At 40.1% G+C, this 18,991-nt stretch overlaps 1 protein-coding gene and 1 long non-coding RNA gene across 8 annotated transcripts in view; one reads left to right on the forward strand and one right to left on the reverse strand.

The window, feature by feature from the left end:
• Positions 1 to 18,991, forward strand: part of ARFGEF3 (ARFGEF family member 3) — an 87,982-nt gene that overhangs the window by 4,784 nt on the left and 64,207 nt on the right. For all 6 annotated transcript variants that reach the window (XM_058419588.1, XM_040057492.1, XM_058419587.1 and 3 more), the window contains exons 3-4: positions 9,002 to 9,083; positions 12,455 to 12,586. In XM_058419588.1, the coding sequence (XP_058275571.1) occupies positions 9,002 to 9,083; positions 12,455 to 12,586 (214 nt within the window). The remainder of the gene's footprint in view (positions 1 to 9,001; positions 9,084 to 12,454; positions 12,587 to 18,991) is intronic.
• Positions 12,438 to 15,757, reverse strand: LOC120749789 (uncharacterized). 2 transcript variants are annotated; one of them, XR_005699785.1, is made up of 4 exons: positions 15,677 to 15,757; positions 15,085 to 15,146; positions 13,701 to 13,796; positions 12,438 to 12,565 (listed from the first exon to the last, which is right to left on the reverse strand). It is a non-coding gene; the product is annotated as an uncharacterized LOC120749789 (long non-coding RNA). The 2 variants fall into 2 exon arrangements; XR_005699784.1 differs by lacking the exon at positions 15,677 to 15,757 and having other exon boundaries at positions 15,085 to 15,382.

The raw sequence follows: 18,991 nt of genomic DNA on the forward strand, positions 1-18,991 counted from the left end.
TCTCCCCTAAGGCCAGCACTATACACTGAACAAGGCTCTCTTCTTGACTTGTTATGATTTTAGAGGCTGAAATACGAGCTATAAAAGGTAACTGAACAGACACAAGAAAACGAGCTTTGAAAAGGAATGTTTGATTGGAGCAGTTTAATACTCATGAGGATTATCTACATATCGGAGAATAAAATAAGAGGCTAGGCAGCAGTTGCCAGTCACATACTGCTTTGAAAAAACTTGCCAGAGTTTCTTGGAATGCATGTGTCATTAAGTCATGCCTTGCAGGCTGTGTGACTTGCTATCAGCACAGACTTTGCTGGAAAGAAGAGGTTGGTTGGGACTTCTGAAGGGGCTTTTTTTTTGGAAGAAATGCAAATTGGGTTTACATGGCCAGGTTTTGGTAGCAGAGGGGCTACAGGGGTAGTTTCTGTGAGAAGCTGCCAGAAGCTTCCCCTGTACCCAGCAGAGCCAATGCCAGCTGGCTTCAAGACAGAAGAGCCCCATGCCAAATCTGGGCCAGTCAGAAATGGTGGCAACCCCTCAGTGATAATATGTTTAAGAAGAAGAGAAAAAGTTGTTTGACAGATGTAATTGCTTCCAGAGAAGAGTGGGGTGAGAATAGTGAGAGAACAACTCTGCAGAAACCATGGTCAGTGAAGAAGGAGGAGGTGCTCCAGGTGCCTGATCTCAGGTTCCCCAGAAGCCTGTGGTGCAGCCCATGGTGAGGCAGCTGTGCCCCTGCAGCCCGTGGAAGTCCATGGGGGCACAGAGATCCACCTGCAGCCTGTGGAGGAGACTCACACTGGGGCAGGTGAATACCTGAGGAAGCTGTGAGCCTGTGGGAGGCCTGTGCTGGAGCAGGTTCCTGGCAGGCCCCTGTGGACTCATGAACAGAGGAGGCTATGCTGGAGCAGGTTTCCTGGTAGGACTCGCATCCTTGTGGAGGACTCATGTTGAAGCAGGCTGTGACTCCTTTCCCTAAGCAGTGGCAGGAACAACATGTGATGAACTGACCATAACCCACATTCCCTGCCTCCCTGTGTCACTGGATGGGAGGAGTGGGGGGGAAGGTGTTTAGGTCTTTTATTTCTCATTGTCCTGCTCTGATTTAGGTAATAATAAATTGAATTAGTATCTCTAATTTGAGTCAGTTCTGCCTGTGGCAGTATCTGGAGAGTGATCTCTCTCTGTCCATATCTCAAACCATGAACCCTTCCTTACATTTTCTCTGCCCTGTCCCAGTGGGGAGGGAAGTGACAGAGTAGCTTTGGTGGGAGCCTGGCATCCAGTCAGAGTCAACACACTAAAATCCCTCTTATATTGTGCATTGGCCTTTTAAAAGCGATCAGTATTTCGGAAGATTACAGCTGGAAACTCAGAAGTCAGTAAGGAGAAGGGTCCTGTGTAATAACCAGTTCACATCCATTTCTGTCTCTTCCTGCTTGTGTCCCGATACTAATCATGTTGGTGCTAGCTTTTGAGGGCAGTTTGTGAATTTTTTTTTGTAGTCATGGACATTTGGGTATGAAAGTGATAGTTCTACTCTTTTTTTTTCTTTTTGTATCTCTAGATTAGCATCTGACATACTTCTTGAGAAGTATGCAGTTTATAATATCTTAAATAAAACGTGCTCGCTCATTTTACCTAACATGTGCTCAACAAATAATAAAAGCAGTAATTGTGGTGTGATCATCACCAATCAAACAATGCTATAGAGACTTTCAATCCACTTAGCTTTGCAAGTAATTCATCCGCTTACAGAATTTTGAGTCTTGGAATGCATTTCACCTTCTCTGTTGTGAAGAAATGTTTGTGATTTCATCATTTTTGTCTTCTCCCATCTCTTAATTTTGTTCACGTTTTGTGTTAGTTTCTTTCTTCTGGGAGAGAGTGGCTAAGAAAGCTGATACGTAGCAGATCCCCTGAAGAGAAGTAAGGAGTGGGGAGGAAGGAATGGTTGTCTCTGAGGGGTTTTTTCTGGGGGTTGGTTTTAGTATATCTCTCTCTATTTTATTATTTTTCTTTTTTTTTTTTTTTTTTAAGAATTTGTTTCCTGCTCTTGCTGCCACAACCACCTGGCATTAGGTGCTCCTGTGCTTTCTTCCTGGATGTGGCTGCTGGATGTGACTCATGCTGCTCAACCATTACATGGTCACTATCTGCCATTCAGCAAGTGAATTATGAGTTGCCTGGCAGGCAGCTGGCCAGGAGGAGATTCTAGTGACAGTGTGGATTACTGAACTGCATCTACCATGCTGGCAGTTTACTCTTCTGGATTTTTGGGGCCGCTTTTCTAGTCCATTTGGTGTTTTGGATGGTGTATATACCCTGGTCTGGATTTAAAAATTTGCATTCCCAGTTCTAATGTTGAGGAGTAGAGGAAGGAAGGAAATTAGTGTTTCGAAAGGCAGTGTGCCTGATACAGTATTTGAATCAATCTGCATGTTTAATCTGAGATATATAAGTGGCCCTATATCTCGTCTAATGGGCAGGTACTTTTATCTCAGCAAAACTCTGCATCTTTACTGAGACCCCGAAAGATGGTAGTGCTGGGGAGGAAAGGGAAAGGGATATATGTAGGGTCAGCCTCAGGAGCCCCTGGAAACTGTCCGCTGGGGTTGTGACTCTTGAATGTATCGAGCAAAGTTTAGCATTGTTATGAAAAAAGACAGATGGCTTCTTTTACTCTTACTGTGAGTTTGAGTGAGTTTTTTCCTTTGGTGTTAGTGGGGTTTTTTTTTAAAAGAGCAGTGCTTGCCCTTTCTGAAGCTAACTTACTGCCTTTCCTGATGTTCTTTGTATTAGTGAACCATAATAATCACCACTATCTTGAGTCTTTGTTCTTTTTATAGACTCTTCTGAAAATTAATTCTACTTTTGTGACAAAAACCTACCATGAACTAGTCTTGGCTGGGCTGAAGTTAATTTCCTTCATGGGAGCTGGTAGAATGGGAGTAAGCTGGGTGGGGCTGGGGGTGAAAGCAGCCATAGTTTTAGCTGTTTGTCTGACTTCTAACAACAAATGCAACTGAAATATTGACCTAAGGGTCTAAGGATGATAATGGGATAGCAGTGTGTGTGTTTGTTTTAAACATTTGGTCACTTTCAGTGCTTGCAGAAGAGAAGAAATGAGAACATCCACGAGGCTTTTGGTAATTGCCTGAGAGAAAGAAATATGGCTGGGGGAGGGAAGAGGGGTGGCACTGAAACTGAGAGGACTGTTTTCCCCCTAAATGATGCTTAGTCTGCTCTGGTCTTTGTGTGATGCTGTGCAAGTCATGCGTTTTCTTTGTTTTGAAAATGAAGGGGTGAGTGGGAATAATGAAAGTATTTTCTCACATTTCCCGTATTTACATTCCATGAAAAGTAACAAAGCTGCAGGAGATTTGTTACCTTTCATTTCCTTGAATGTTTGTTTGCTTAAGAAACCGAATATGCTGAAGTGCAGTGAGTATAAAATTACGTAATGCATTGCAAACATGGGGATATTTTTAGCATCCATCCCTTAGGTCTGTCAAAATTTAGCACTGAACTGCTGTGAAAGTTGAATGGCATTGCAGATTACAGCATTGACCTTCAAAGTGTAACTAGTAATGACCAGAAATATACCTCATTCTCCCATTGCTTCATCTGATTTTGTAACTCACAGCTGCGGTGGAGAAAATAAGGTAATTTGTAGGATGTCCATGTGATAGTACCTCTGTGTCTCTTTTTCTGTTCCCTCAGCCCTACCTTCTTCCAGCATTGTAAAACTTCTCCTGATGGAAGCTTAATTATGATAAAACACTTTATTTGTTATTTTGTACTTAAAATTTGAAACAAAAAGGCTTTCACGAGACATATCTTTCACTTCCCTTCCAGATATACCAAATATATCAAATATATTACCAAATATAGGGAAGAGAGGTTTCATGGAATGGTTTGATAAGCTTTCAAAATTGTAGGCTGAGCAAATCCAGCTTGTCACCTCATCTTCATATTCTAATTCAAATAATAATCAACAAAATCACCTAAAAGCTACAGATTGCTTTATGGTTAAGACCTGGTGAGGTTTTCATGTGTCATCAAGTTCCTTCAGAGCAGAGTTTGGAAGTGACTATGATACTTTCTGCACAAAGAGCAAATATCCGTGGGGGTGGATGTTCTAGGGAGAGCAATGATAAGGTATCAGAGAGAGATTACAGTAGAGCTTTGGAAACTGGAAGCATCTGATTATTATTTTGGCCTTGTCCTTTAATATTATGTAGACTCTTCTGCTGTCTCTTTTCCTCTACTCTCAAGTAAAGGTACGCTTTGTGCTTATGGTGATTTTTTTTTGTTCTGTTTTCATCTTGACAACAAGTTCCTGTCTAGGAACTTTGTGTTTCTCTTAAAATCAAGATGTTATTAGCTAGTATAGCAAGGAGACAAATGACCTCAGAAGTGCTCTCCAGCTGAGTAACTGTGCTGAGCTACTTAATTACGATTGTATGAATTCCGTGGTCTTGGCTGCACTGGGTTGGCTGGAAGATTAAATTGCTCACGTCTGCCTTTCCCATGAGTAGAGCTATGCTGCTTCTGTAGTGGCAAATTCATTTATCTTAGAAAGGATGTAAATAAAAAAGATTATAAATACCATTATTGTCACTTCTTTAATACCAAGCAGTTTTAAATTGCAATCTCATTCAAGATTCCAGGTTGAAAAAAGTATTATTAAAGTTCTAGCTAGGAAACTGTGTGAAATTACATTTAGACATTATTCTGCACTTTTTTCCCCCTGTGTCATTAAACATCCTCTGATAAGCAACTCCTGTTTCCCTGCAAAGACAGGCTTATTTAATCTTTGGATGAAGACTTTGCATCTGAGTTTGAAAAGCAAAAGGATTGAAGGGAAGAGGGAATACATGAAAAAAGAGGAAGGAAAAATTAAATACTGAGTTAGATGGAACTCAGAGAGAGTTGATTTCTCAGCAGCTGAGGTGAGAAAATAGGATATGGAAAGAAAAGGAGCATTAACCTTATTTCAGAGGAGAATAAGCCTTTCCATTGTAACTGGATAAAAGTAAAGAGTTTTGTGCTCTCTAGGAAGGAAAAGAATGAGATTTTTTTTTTAGAAAAATAGGATGCAAGTGGTGAGACAGAAAAATGAAAATGCCTTCAGCCAGAAATTATAATTTCTTTAGTTAATAGTAAGGTGGAAGCTCACCTGATATGTGCAAATATATGAGACAAGTCTTGTGATATGGGAAACACACCCACAAGTTTCTCTGTGCTGGAGTAAAATCCTGGCCCTGTTGATGCAAGTCAGCATTTATATCTACATATCTATATCTAGATAGTTTGGCAACAGTCTCCCAAATGTTTTGGTATTTTTCCAGGACCTGTAAACTGCAGCACTGAGTGCTTGTTCATTCTGATGTAGCATAGTAGCACCAAAGTTGTCTAACAGTGCATGATCATTTTGCAGTGGGACAGTGTCATGAAGATAACTTGTTATTTTATTTTTTCTTGAAAAGGAGGATTCTAACTGTAAGGCTTCAGATTTTGTCTCTTATCCTATTGCTCTACTATGTCTCTATGTAGTAGTGATAAACTTGTACATGCATAGAGGTACAAATTTTAGTGCTGGAGGGGTCTCTTGTAATCATCTGGTTTGACTTCCTGCATTGTGGAGGTGGGTGAATGTCACCGAGTTTTAGCCTTCTGTGAATGTTTACATTTCTGTAGTGGAGTATTCTCGCACTTGTAACATAAACAAAGTGGTTGTTTTCTCATTCCTCTCTGATGAGGGGCAATTGATTAACTTTTAGCCTGGCCAGTGCGGTGGAGAGGTAGCAGCCTTATTCTCCAATCCCTGGTCATTGTCCAGGATCTATATCAATGAGATAATCTAAATAAACTTCCCTTCTCTTTAGCCTGACAACTTGAGTGTGAGTGTCATTTCTTTTCGTGTCCTCTAGCGACCGGTGAACTTGCCCTATATTTATGTACTGTGGATTCCAAACCTCTCTCCAACCTGAGCATGACTGTAATTCTCTTTGTAAGTGGGATGATCATATTTCTGCAGTAATTGTCTCTCTAGAATGTGATCAAGGACTTGAAATCTTCCTTCTTTTTGAAGAGCTGTTACTTGAAAAACAATGCATTTATTCTACGTTCCTTGTCCAGGTTTTAAATACTTCCTTAATTGTGCCTAATATTCCTTAATTACTTCCATAAATTATGCCTAAACTTGCTGGTGGAATCTTCTACTAGTACAGGAAAAAATATTTATGTTTCTACTTTTATATGTACATGTGTTCATATATACAACACTAGAATTTGTTTTATGTAAATTAATTCATTCCTTTTTGTGCAAGGACAGTGTTTACTTCTGTTTGGTTTACTTAAGCATAGCAGCTGTGGGTACTTGCAGAATTCTGAGAATTCATCTCTACCAATTATTTTCTCATCATGGGCCAACTCTTCTGCTTGAGTAAGTGATGCTAATAATATTACACTGTAGTACTCTGTTCTTTTTAGCAGCCAAGATGGAGAAAATATTTTTAATCATTGGTTATTCTGACTTTAATATGTCAGACTTTGGCTATGGCTGTTCAATGTATCAGAAAATGGCAACAGTGGTGAATCAAATTCTTATCTGTTCTTTGACTGGGCTGTGAATTATTCTATGGAATGCAAACTGCATGCTGATAAGGCCTTGGCGTTCTGAATTTTGCTTGTCCATGTAATTTCAGCAGGAAGATAATGTAGAGAGGTGTCTTAATTTTAATCTTTAATTTTCAGAAGTGGGATTAAAAATAATAAGATTATCACCATTTGCCTGAAGGGAAAAATGCTTCATTTATCATGCCCTGTTCCCTAAGTCAAGGAGGGGAAGATGGGCTGTGAGGCTGTCTTCTAGGCACTAACAACAAGGAGTTAAGATTAGGCAATTTCCTATCTTCGTTACAGCTTTTATCCTGAGAGTGAATTAATGAGCCATTATTCTTTTCTCACTAAAGGCTTTTTCTGTCATTACAATGAGAATAGAAAGATTTTTATGATCTCTCTACTTAAAATAGTAATTTGTCTTGCTCTGACCTTTCTGGCAGTCTGTTTTGACTGACCTGCCATAGCATAGCAGACCTGCAGGAAAAGAGGTAGGTTTGATAGGTTGACAAGCCACAGCAAGGCTGGACAGCTAGAAAGGTCATTGTAGCCTAGTGTGCTGAATATAAAGGCTGTGTGTGTTCTCATCACTCACTCTGCAGTTGGCAAAATTGACAGTCATGGAGTGGGGTAGCTCAGGAGGGACAGCCTTGTGCCCTGGGAGGTACTGGCCCTGGATTATGCACTTGGTTCTCTTGCTGGGCTTTTTTTGCTTGCCCTGGCAGGTAGCTTTCTCTCTTCCAAGTCAAAGGTGGTCCCTTCCTTTCATTCTCCCTCTGTGTTGTACTTGATGTGTTTCAATCAGGGTTGACATTTGTGCCTCAAACTACGTGTATGTATGTCCACGCCAACGTGCAACAGTATGGATACTTAAGAGTTACAGTGTGAAACTGCCTGCTGGAGTATGTTCTTAAACATGTTTTGACATATGTTGTGCATCAGCCTATTCTGAGAACTTCAGTTGTCTTACATGTGTAGTACTACAAAACCTGCACGACTTGTCACTTAACCATACAGAACTGCAAGATGGTGCAGTAAGCAATAAAATCCTGTGGTAGGGGTCTGCTCAAAACAGAGTGGAATTATTAAAGGGCTGCAAGGTATAAGAGGAAACCTCATTCCCTTACTTCGCTGCACTCGAATCCATTGAGGTAATTCCGATCCGCATTCCCTATTTTGCAGCCTTATTGAACCGAATTCTTAAGGCATTAGAAGGGACTGTGTTAATTTACATGATTCTCTCTTGTTCTGCCTGAGGATTATCTGTCTTGTCCTTCATGTTCTCATGCTATCAGATGAAGCATTTAAATGGCAGGTTGAACTGAAGTGTGAAAGGTGCTCAAGCTAATCAAACTTGGTAAGATATCTCTGCAGGTGTTTCATAGCTGTAGCATGGAAATGCTAAAGGCTTAATTGACTGAGTGTGTAACAAGAACAGGAAATGACACAATGGCAATTAATTTTCTTCAAGAATACAGTGGGAACACAGTCTGCAGCAACCTTAATTAGATTTTCAGTTAAACATTTTTAGCAAGGATAGGAAGTTCAGCTAATTGAATCTGTTCTAATTTCCATCCTCCTGTTTGTCATTTTTTGATCTTCTTTTTGGGACATCTATCAAAGCTCTCATTGTTCTCTGCTTATTGCAGTATGTGATGACAGATGGCAGGCAACATGCTGATGTGCGGGGTAGCTACACATAAGCCATAGGAGCTCCCACCTGTCTTCATTATCATGAAACTGAACTGGATCCACTCCAGTGGCTTATGACTTTCTTCATTTTCCTCTCTCCTTCCAGTATTCATCCATTTTAATGTGAGAATAAATTAATTCTGTAGTAATATACATAGTAGCCCAAGCAGTAATATACAGTAATAGCCCAAAATATTTATATGCCGTTGCAAAAATCTGTAGAAAGTCTAAAAAAAATGAGGTGTTCCGCCCAGAAGAGATGCAGGTCCAAATAACCATCAGTTTTTAGCATCTTTCATTAGTACTATACACTGTAGTATTATTTTTTCCTTCTTTTCTTCCTGTCTGTGTCTGGCTGATGGAGTACTAGTTAATTCACAGGTACCTCGTTTTGGCACCTGTTGATCTGCTGATTTCAAATGCTAGTTCTCATCACTTTAACAGAGGGAGTAGAACTAAGGCACAACATAAAAGCACTTAAAGGTGCTTTCTGAATTAGAGATGTGTAAAGAAATATGCCAGCTTTCTTTAGAGGGTAAAAGTGCTTCACAGAATTGTGAAATTATCTTTGGATGCTGTATGCAAGTGTGATGTTTCTGAAACTGATACAGCTCTTCTTGAATGTTACTTGAATACTGATTTTAGTTGCATTTCTCCCTCTCACTTTTTCTTAAATTTTCCCTAGGGAGAAGTGTCTCCTTCCTCTTCAACTGGCTCTGGAATCGAAGAGCATGAAGCTGGCCCAACAGGCTCTAGCAGGGATGCAGGTATGGGTTTAGAGTGGGAGTGTGTTGGCATGCAGTGGGTGTCATGAAAATTTAGGCTTTTCTTTTGAAAAATACCACAGAAAAAAGCATCTGTCCTTGGGTGAACCTAACAATAATGTTCATGTTTCTGTTCAGAAGTTAGGATGCAAGTAAAGGCTGATGATTTTGTAGAATCTAAAAATGTTTTGCAGATAGGTGGGAGGTTCTGGATTTTAACATTGAAATGTAGATGTGCTCTTCCTTGTGGGCCCTTGCTACTCCTGGAAAAGTTTGCCACGTCTAAGCATCTTAGAAATTAAGGTGAGGCTTGCTGCTTTATTTGATTACAAAAGAGGACAGCAGTGCTTGGAAGATGAAGAGGTTAACAGAGGATCTGGGACCTGTTTTCTTTATGTGTGGGCACTTTTCTGGGTTTTTGTACACTGAAAACAGTAGAAAGAGCATCTGATTTGGAAGTCTGTGAAATTGCAAAGGAAAACAGCAGTGCAGCACAACGAACAAAAAGACTCTCCTGGGTTTGACAGTAAAAAAACTAAAATAGTTTACTGTTCTTTTAATTGGACAGATGAGTACAAGTCAGTAAATGCTTATCACTAGGGGAATGCTAGTTGTGGAAAAGGCTGGCACACTGCTGGGGCGTAAAATCCATTTTCCAAAAAGAGTTTTTTTCCCTTGGAGGGCCAGAATGAAGTTGTTCTGGGAATATAAGGGTGTAAGTGGATTGCTGAAATTCACTTTATCCAGCATATGAGGTCTCAGACACTTGGTTAGAGAGTTCCCCATACTGGGGAGTGGTTGTAGAAAGGATGGGCTAGTAATATAACAAAGGGACTGGAGCATCTCTCTTATGAGGAAGGGCTGAGAGCTGGGGCTGTTTAGATGGGAAAACAGGTGCCTCCAGGGCTGGAGACACCACAGTCTCTCTGGACGACCTGTGCTTGATCACCCTTACAGTAATTTTTTTCCTGCTGTTCAGAGGAAACCTGTGTTTCAGTTTGTTCCCAGAGCTCCTTGTCCTGTCAGTGGGCACCACTGAAAAGTTCCTGTCTGTTCTCTTTGCAAACACTCTTCAGATATTTATATATGGTGGTGAGATCCTCCCTGGGCCTTCTCTTCTCCAGTCTAAACAGTCACAGATCTCGGCCTTTCCTCATAAGAGAGATGCTCCAGTTCCTTTGTCATCTTAGCAGACCTTCCCTGGACTCTCTCCAGCTGCTCCATATCTCCCATCCTGAACTAAATATTCTTCTTTATATAGAAAACCCCATTATTCTCATTGTAGATTGAGTTAGATCTTATCAGGCCATACAGTGCTAAAAGACTTTATATTCTGGTATGTGGGAAATGCTTTAAAACGTTGTGAGTTAAACCCTGTCTGGCAGTTCAGCTTTACCCACTCACCCTTTCCCTCTGAGACGTATGGGACAGAGAATCAAAATGGTAAAAGTGAGGACAATTGTGGGCTAAGACAAAGTTTAATAGCGAAAGCACCTGTTTAACCCTGTTAAACAGTCCCAAGGAAAATGAAAAAAAACCCCAATCCAGGGAACCTCTCTGCCTCAGCTAGCTAAAAACTAACTAAAAGCAAAGGAGATCTGTCCCACTGTCTGTCTGTGCTGCAGATGATACAGTCCAGGAGCAGAATGCAGAGGAGTGAGTGCAGTTCCTGCAAACAAACTGCACACTTCTTTCCCCCAGTTTGCTCTCAGAACCAGTCTCAAAGGTGTAGAACTTAGTATACAGCATAAACAGAAAAAACAACTGGGGATGCAAGCATCAAAAAGTCAACCCAGGACAGCTGCATATGCAAATAAAAGAATGTGTGGAATTCATTCATCACTTCCCATGGAGCAGCAAGTGTCTAGCCATCTCTAGGAAAGCAGGGCTCCATCATGTGTAACAGTTTTGTTGGAAGACAAATGCCTTAACTCTGAATGCCTGTGTCCCCTCCACTTCCTCCTCCTTTGCCCAGCTGTTGTTGCTGAACACAGTATCATATGGTTTGGGATATCCCCTTGGTCACATTGGGATGAGCTGTCCCAGCTGTGTCCCCTGGCAAACTCTCCGCACCCATAGCCGACCTCCTGGGGAACCAGTGTGAGAAACAGGCAGCCTTGATGCTGCCTAAGTTCTGCTCAGCAATTGCAAAACATGGGTGTGTTATCAGTGCTGCTTTGGTCACATATCCAAAACACAGCGCTCTTTGAGCTACTGTGAAGAAAATTAGCACTATCCCGACTAAAACCAGTACAAGCATAGACAAGAAGTAGGAGTGAACCAGTGAAATACACTGCAAGCTTGAAGCTGAGGACAAGCATCAGTAGAAAAGTGATACAGAATGTAGAGAGGGAAGTGGGCTGCTTGAAGTCTCTACTAGGACAGAGCAAGGTTGTATTCCTAGGATCTAAGACAAGCTAGTTTTGTTCTGTTGTGGGATCTTCTGAGAAGATAGGAGCTGGGAAAAGACTTGTGTGGATACAATTCTTGTAGGATGCCTGCCAGAAATAAAAGACAAGCACACATGAAGATGGTTATAGACCATATGGAAGAGGCATTTCTAGTAGAACTCCAAGGATTTAGTCCCACTGACAATGCCAGGAGATAGTTTTTGAGATACTGGGCAAAGTTAATCTGATCAGTCTAAAATATTGTCTGAAGTTCAGTCAGTCTATTGAATTAAATTCAACCAACCCAATGTCAGAACAAGGAATTTTGGTATCACCTCAGCTTGGGTTGGTTTCTATGTGTGTTTGTCACTTGTTAACTGTATGTGTTAACTGTATGTTAACCGTATGTTAACTGTACTCTTCATCTGAGGACTTGATTTTATCCATTAATGGTCAACTTCTGTATGACACAAAACACATCTTGCCAGAGATCAGAAGTGCCGCCTCTACAGCACTTGCGCTCTGTACACTATTGGAGTAATTGGGATGGTAGGTGACTGTCTCTTGTTGGGCAGGAGATCTGATAGCACTAGTTTAATACCAGGATTCTAGCCTGAGTAGGTTTTTTATTGCTATTGTTGTTTTGTTGCTCTGCGGGGCTGAAAAGGTTCTAGTCTCTCCCAGCTTCTAAAATACTGAGAGGTTTTGCTGAGGGCATAATTTGAAGTGATTTATCAGTTACAGATGTCTGCTTTCTTCTAGTCACTGTCAAGTGGGATGGGCAAAGATGATACTGGAATGGGAGCTGACATGACACATATCTCCCAGTTGCTGTTTCTCTTATATTTTCTATTATTGGATTAATTTGAAAGTTTTATGCAGAAAGCCTAACCACCTTAGTGCCAAGCACCAATAGGTTTAGGTGCAGTACTTTACAGAGGCAGTTTTTGTCTCAATGTGTACGTTGCCATTTTCTCTCTGCAGAAGCTGCTGTCTGATGAGAGGTTTGTATCCGTGGAAACAGACTCAGATGAGAAACAGTTGCTTAATCAGATGCTGAATGCTGTGAAAGTGACTCCTTCGCTCAATGAAGACCTGCAAGTTGAAGTGATGAAGGTTAGTGTTTCACACACGTCAGTGCTTGCAACAGAGGCTGCATGACTGAATGCTGGGGTTAGCACATAAATTGGCTGTTGCCTTGAAAATCTTTCTTTTAGGACAGTATTTGATTTCCTTTTCCTACTGGCAGATGTCAGTTGTTTTCAGTTCTGTTTTGTGTTTCCTTGGATTAAATAGGAGATAGTTTACATTCAGATTCAGATTACTGGGGGTTCCAGTTTTAGCAAACTTAAGCAGGACAATCAGTCTCCTCCATGGGAGGGCACAGATAAATGACTTGTAGATCTGGAAATTTGTTATTGAACTTTAGTGGTCATGAAGTGGGCTGTGCACGCTTGTAATTTTGAATTGCGTGTGCATAGGTGCTGTGTAACTTGTTAATTGTATTTTCTCTTTGTAAAATTCTAATGATGGAGCATGATTTGTTTAGGTATCAAAATGTCCCTGGACCAGTACGTAAGGGAAATTATTCTTTTGTATACTCTGTCAGAACTTCCATTTCTAGGAATACTCTAGTGTTCTCCTGTGTGCATGCTGGGAAGCTCAGCTGCCAGGAGGTACTGGTTTTTTTTTTTTTTTTTTTTTTTTTGTTTTTTTTTTTTTTGGGGGGGGGGTGTGGGGGGCGATACCAAAATTCCTTGCCCTGTGATTGTGTTGGTTGTATAACTTAGAAGTCACTTTTCTATATCAGTATTGGCAATACCTATGTTACTTGTACGAAGGAAGATGATGGTGGACCGTTTTCAGATGTTTGGGTGTAAACTTTATGCTGCAGGGTTTGTGGTGCTATAGCTGATCGTTGGCTGAAACCATTTTGGAACAAACCTGGTGGTCCTTTTAGCATGTTCATTATACCTAGTGCTGATTGATATATTTGGATCTATTCCTTGACCATCCTTTATTTTGAAGTGCATAGATTAGTTATTTTGTTTCTTCCATGTGACATCTTGGGTCTAATGAATAGATGTTATCCACTCTGAAACTGCTCTCTACCAGCTGTACTCTTTACCACTCTTTATCACTGGAGGTGTGATATGCACACAGTGTCAGAATGTGCAGAGGGGTGAACCTAGCAACAAAAAAAGGGAGTGGTATTTGTGTGGACTGTTACCTGTTTTATGGCAGCAGGCTTCTGCTCCAGGCTTAACTGATGACACCCTGATCTTCATTCCTAACCCAGCACACCTCCTTCCTGCCTCTTTTGTCTCTACAGAGGGAAAGGGGAAGAGTTAAGTACTTGCAGTACTGAACCAACAGGTCTCTTTTGGAATGCAGTGATTTTTTTTGCAAGTTGCTTTTTTTTTTTTACATTCTTGAGTGTCAAAAATTCAGAATCTGCATGCACAGTTTCTTTGAAAGTCTCACTGTACATCTGCGAGGCAAAGCCCCCACACTAAGAAGAATGTGAACACTGTATTTTGCTACAGTTCTGAGTAAATATCTTCTCAAGTTGTCTTGACATGTGAGAAGCAAAAATAATTTCAAAACATCAAACCACAGAAAACCTAAGCCAAACCTTGTATTTATGTATGCTTTTTTTTTTTTTTTTTTTATATTAGAAAAACATGTTCGGTTCCAGTTTAAGTGCAAAAGAGAAAAGAGAACGTAGTCTTAATTTCACTGAGTGAAATTTCAATGTGCAAATACTTTTCTGAGCAAAATGTGTGTATGGTAAAAATCAGTCTACAAGTTCAACTTTGTGTTCTGAGAACAAAGCAAAATTCTATTTTGATTTAAATATTTCAAGAGACTAGAGGGCCAAAACATATTGTGATCAGGACAGTTACAACTCAGACTCATTAGATCTGAGCCTTGCCTGACAGTCAAATCAAGCAGACATCTCTTCAGTTTGTAATCTGAAGGTTACAGATGCCATTGGAACACTTGAAAATGCTGTTAAGATAACTCAGGCCTAATGAATGGCTAAAGCCCTTGGTGGGGGAAGAAGGGAGATTTCTAGCAGCTGGTCCCATCAATGTGTTTATGTCCCTGGATCTGCTAAAATGTGATTATGATAAGATTATGATTGTAACACATTAGACTGTTATTCCATCTGGAAGGGATAAAATACATCTTTATCTGGCACAGATAGATATTGCACACTCATGAGTTGGAGCAGGTTTGTGTAAAACTGTGTCATCTGTGGTGCCAGCCTGGTTCTTTGTGACTTGCTGCACAGTGGCACCAGTCTCACAGGTATTAAGAATGTAACCATCAAAGATTACACAAAAGCTTTTAGTCATGCAAGATCAGTGTGAAAGTAGACATACAGGAGTACAGAACTCACTGTAAGTTGCTGGCATGTAAGCTCCTAAATCACTTAAATGTGTTTCGTTTGGTTGGTTGTTTGGTTGTTGTGTTTTGTTTTGTTTTTTTTTCCAATCCTATCCTAAGTATCTCCTGCCATTCCCAGTAAGAGTACACCAGAAATTTACACTTCACATACTATCAAAAAAAAAAAAAAAAGGTCTTGTTAATGGTTTTTTGTGACTCACCTGTGTTACAGATGGAAGTGTGAAGGGATCTGATTAGCTGAGGAGAGCACTCTGTGAAGATGCTTTTTCCATTCAGATGATTGCATGTTGGAATTGGCAGTGAAAAGAAGAGCACAGGAAAGAGGTGCAAGGGCAGTTAGTTTCACACTGCTTCACACACTTTTGGAGCATGTCAGGTATTCTGAAGGGCCATCCTTAGACAGGAATGGTATGAGTAGCTGAAATGGTTGCTGTAAATATGTGGAGAGGAGTGCTAGCTGGTGTTGCCTTGGTATCACGACCTCAAAACCAGACCAGCCCGGAGTGACAAAATAGAGACAGGAACAATGGAGTAGCCTGGAAAAGTAAGTAATGAGCAAAACAACAAAGGGCAGAAGCCGTGCATACAGGACAATCTCCAAAGAGGTAACAATAGGGTAAGTTTAACCATATATAGGTTTACATCTGAGGGTAAGGAACCAATCAACATAAACTCAAAACATAACCTTATATAGCAAGTGTTACAAACCAATCATAGACAAGAACTAGAAACATTGCCTAATATGGAATAATCTAATCAACATAACTACTCCCATAATGGTGTTCTTCTCACCATAACCTAGTTAGATGTTTTCCCTCTCAACATCTTGCTTCCCATGGCCTTAAGTTGCTGCCTCCTGCATGACCAGTTGAGGTCAGCCCACTGTCTATCCCAGCCAGCCTGACTTCCACCAGCTGGATCTCCTCTGGAAGTGAAAAAAGCAAACAGCTGGGGCCTCTGTTGTAAAAATGGAAGGGCATTGACTAATTTATGGCTAGGTACCAAATCCTCCTGATTTTTAAGGGTGTCATGGAATGCTCTGTGGATTGCCAGATTAAGGATGACAAAACCAGCACTCTGATAGCATTCAGAATTAAAGGCCATGGCTGGTGACTGTGCAGGCATGCATCTTGGGCAGCCAGGGAAGATTTATAGTGCCCAAATGCAACTGTCAAGATGAACTCAAAGCCTTCTGCTCTCACATTATCTCTCTCTCCTGTGCTAGGTGAGGTACCTCTTACCTTTGCATAAACTTGGCTTGACTCTGCTTCTTCTGAATACCAGTTGGGGATTGTGCCTTTCTATTTGGGTTTTTCATGTAGAGTGATAATATGGGGAAATTCCTCCCTTGGATTTCTAGAATAAAAGTGATACTCTGAAATCCTTGTTTATTTTTCTTGCAAGGATGCCCTTATAATTACTAAGCACTGGGTAATTCTTATGCCAACAGCACTTTTATGCCTAAAAAAGGCAGTGGTGTTTTCAGTGAGGGGGGTGGAAAGGCTGTGGTTTCTCTTTGACATGAATGGGCATGAGCAACAAACACAGGTGTACTAACTAGATTTGATTTCCCACATATCAAAGCAAGCTGGGTGGATAAATTTTGCATTCAGACTTGTATGTTATTTAACTGCTAAGCCAAATATTTCTTTAGAATATCTCAATTGCTACCCACTCTGTATATTCTTTTTATCTCTGATGTATTTTATGGTAGAGATTTATTAGTATTTTCACACCAGGGACTAAAGTGAGGTTATTTAGGTGCTTTAATTTATAATAAGAGATGCTGAAGAACCAGGTAATTCAGAAAGTGTGACTAGAGGGAATAGTGTATCTGACACAAGGCTACTTTAGTATTCATCTTTGCTGTTGTCATCCTTATTGCTGTAAGACTGAAAAGCCTTCTAATATGTGTTACCAGTTTGTGTTTTACTATGCTCAGCTGGCTGTAACAGTGGAAAAGAAAAATCACACAATCATACAGTACCTTGCTGATGATTTTGTTATACATCTATAACTTCAGTTTCAAATAGAATAATTAAATATTTATACTTTTATAATAATTTTCTTTAGAATATTCATGTAGGAGGGAGGAGATATATTGATCGCTAATCAAATGCAACATTTTATCAGTGATACACCAAAGTGACTCACTGCTCTATTTCTACAACTGCAGATGCATAGAAAATATCAAGGGGACATTAATGGACTTTCCTTGGATGAACACGATCATGCAGTGGGGCTGGCTCAGAAGTGGGAAAAAATTTGTTGTGTGATATGGTGCCATGTTATAATTGAGTGAAATGCAAGGGTGTATCTCACATTGAGGGGTGGGGACATTTGGTTGATGTTAAGCACTAGACTGATAAGCTACAGATAGTCTGCGGCAGAAAGGGGGCATGTTCTGGATTGAAAATTAAAATTTGCTTTTGAGTTCAGTTGTGGAATCGGGGGATCCTGTTTTGTTGTTGGGTTTGTGTTTTGTGGTGTTGTTTTTTTGTTTTGTGGGGGGTTTTTTTTGTTGTTTGTTTGGTTGTTGTTGTTTTTGTTTTTGTTTTTCTCCCTGGCTTGATGCTTTTAAATTCTGGCTTCAGATGTTTTTAAATGGCTGAAGTATTTCTACTTTGTGCAATTAGACCCTTGCTTGGAGGAATACATATAGTATTGACAAAAGCGCTGTCAACTATTGTCAGATCAGCAGTGGAAAAGGAAGCTGGGAATCTAATCTATAGCTGAACCTCTGGATTGCAGTCACTTCAAACCTCAGCAATTCTGTGATATTTACTTTCTCTCTTTGTGTTTTTGGTCATTTTTATCACTAGCCCTGACCCTAAAATGCTATCCCTCCAGGAAAGGCTCCTGGAAGAACTACAACTAGGCTTTGAATTTAACTGTGGCACCCAAGCAACTGAAACCAAATACTGAGGAAGTGGGACGTATGGAAGAAATACTAAACAGCAGGGACATGTAGGGTTTTTTTTCTTCTTCTTTTTTTATTTTTCCTTTATTCTCATGCATTTTATAGTCACTTTCATTTATGAGTTGACCACCTTCTTAATAATGCAGTGCTTCTATCTGACTGTGATAACATTATTCTCAGACAACAGCAAAAAATGTTTAATGAATTGAAAATTACTAGATGAGTCCTCACACAGAAACAAGTTCTCCAGACAAACCAGATACACTGAAATATAATGGGTATTGAAGTAAGAAAGTTGCTCTTAGGAAAGAGGTGTGATTGATCTTGTAAAATTTCCCTTTCTATTGCATTCTTTTGTTTTCTTCAGTCACAGAGACAGCCTTATCATATAATTCAGTGCATTTCAGTTCAGTCTGTGTCCAGATTTCCCAGGAAATTTAGAACTTGCAGGGCAAAAGTTTTCAAGCAAGAAAGAGAATAATGACCTCTTGTGAAAGAAACTCAGGTTTGGGATTTGATGTTTTTCCAAATACTTGTTCTTTATTTCACTGTTCTGATTAATGGTGACATACTGGGCATGTTATGAATTTATGCTGTGTTTCTGTCAGTGAAGATCCCAGCTTTGTTTCTTGTTACATCTGAGAGGAATTCACACAGTTGAGTTACAGCTACCTGACTTGTGGTGGTTTTTGAATAGACTTGAGGATTGCTTTGAAACCAAAAGATAATCTTCCAAAGTGGCTTTAGAGGGAAGACTCTTCTAGTTCCCATTATTTACCTGTTATCCATGGTGAACAGCAGTTTCATTTAGGAAAGATTAGTTTATTCCCAGTAACTCCAGCTTGCATTTGTTTGTGGATTAGGTGTTTTTTGTGCTGATGGGCAAATTTTTTATGATTTTTCTTCTGGAGGCTTTCAGTGAGGAGTCAGCCAGAAGTCTTTTTCTTCTGTGAATGAGGTTTAATGAACCCTTGCTAAATCTGCTGTGTCAAGGCAATCTTTTCTCTTTGTCTTTTCCTTGATCCATTAATACAGCATTTGGGAGCTCTCCAGTAATAACACTAGATAGCTCTTTTTGTGATTTCAGTTTTCATTTTGGTTATATTCAGAACTGAGATCTGACTTAGAGTTCTGTGGTAAAGTTTAGTTTGTGTAAGGACAGATTGTCTTTAGGCTGGATATTAGCA

Source organism: Hirundo rustica, chromosome 3, assembly GCF_015227805.2.
Source record: "Hirundo rustica isolate bHirRus1 chromosome 3, bHirRus1.pri.v3, whole genome shotgun sequence".
Lineage (NCBI taxonomy): Eukaryota > Metazoa > Chordata > Aves > Passeriformes > Hirundinidae > Hirundo > Hirundo rustica.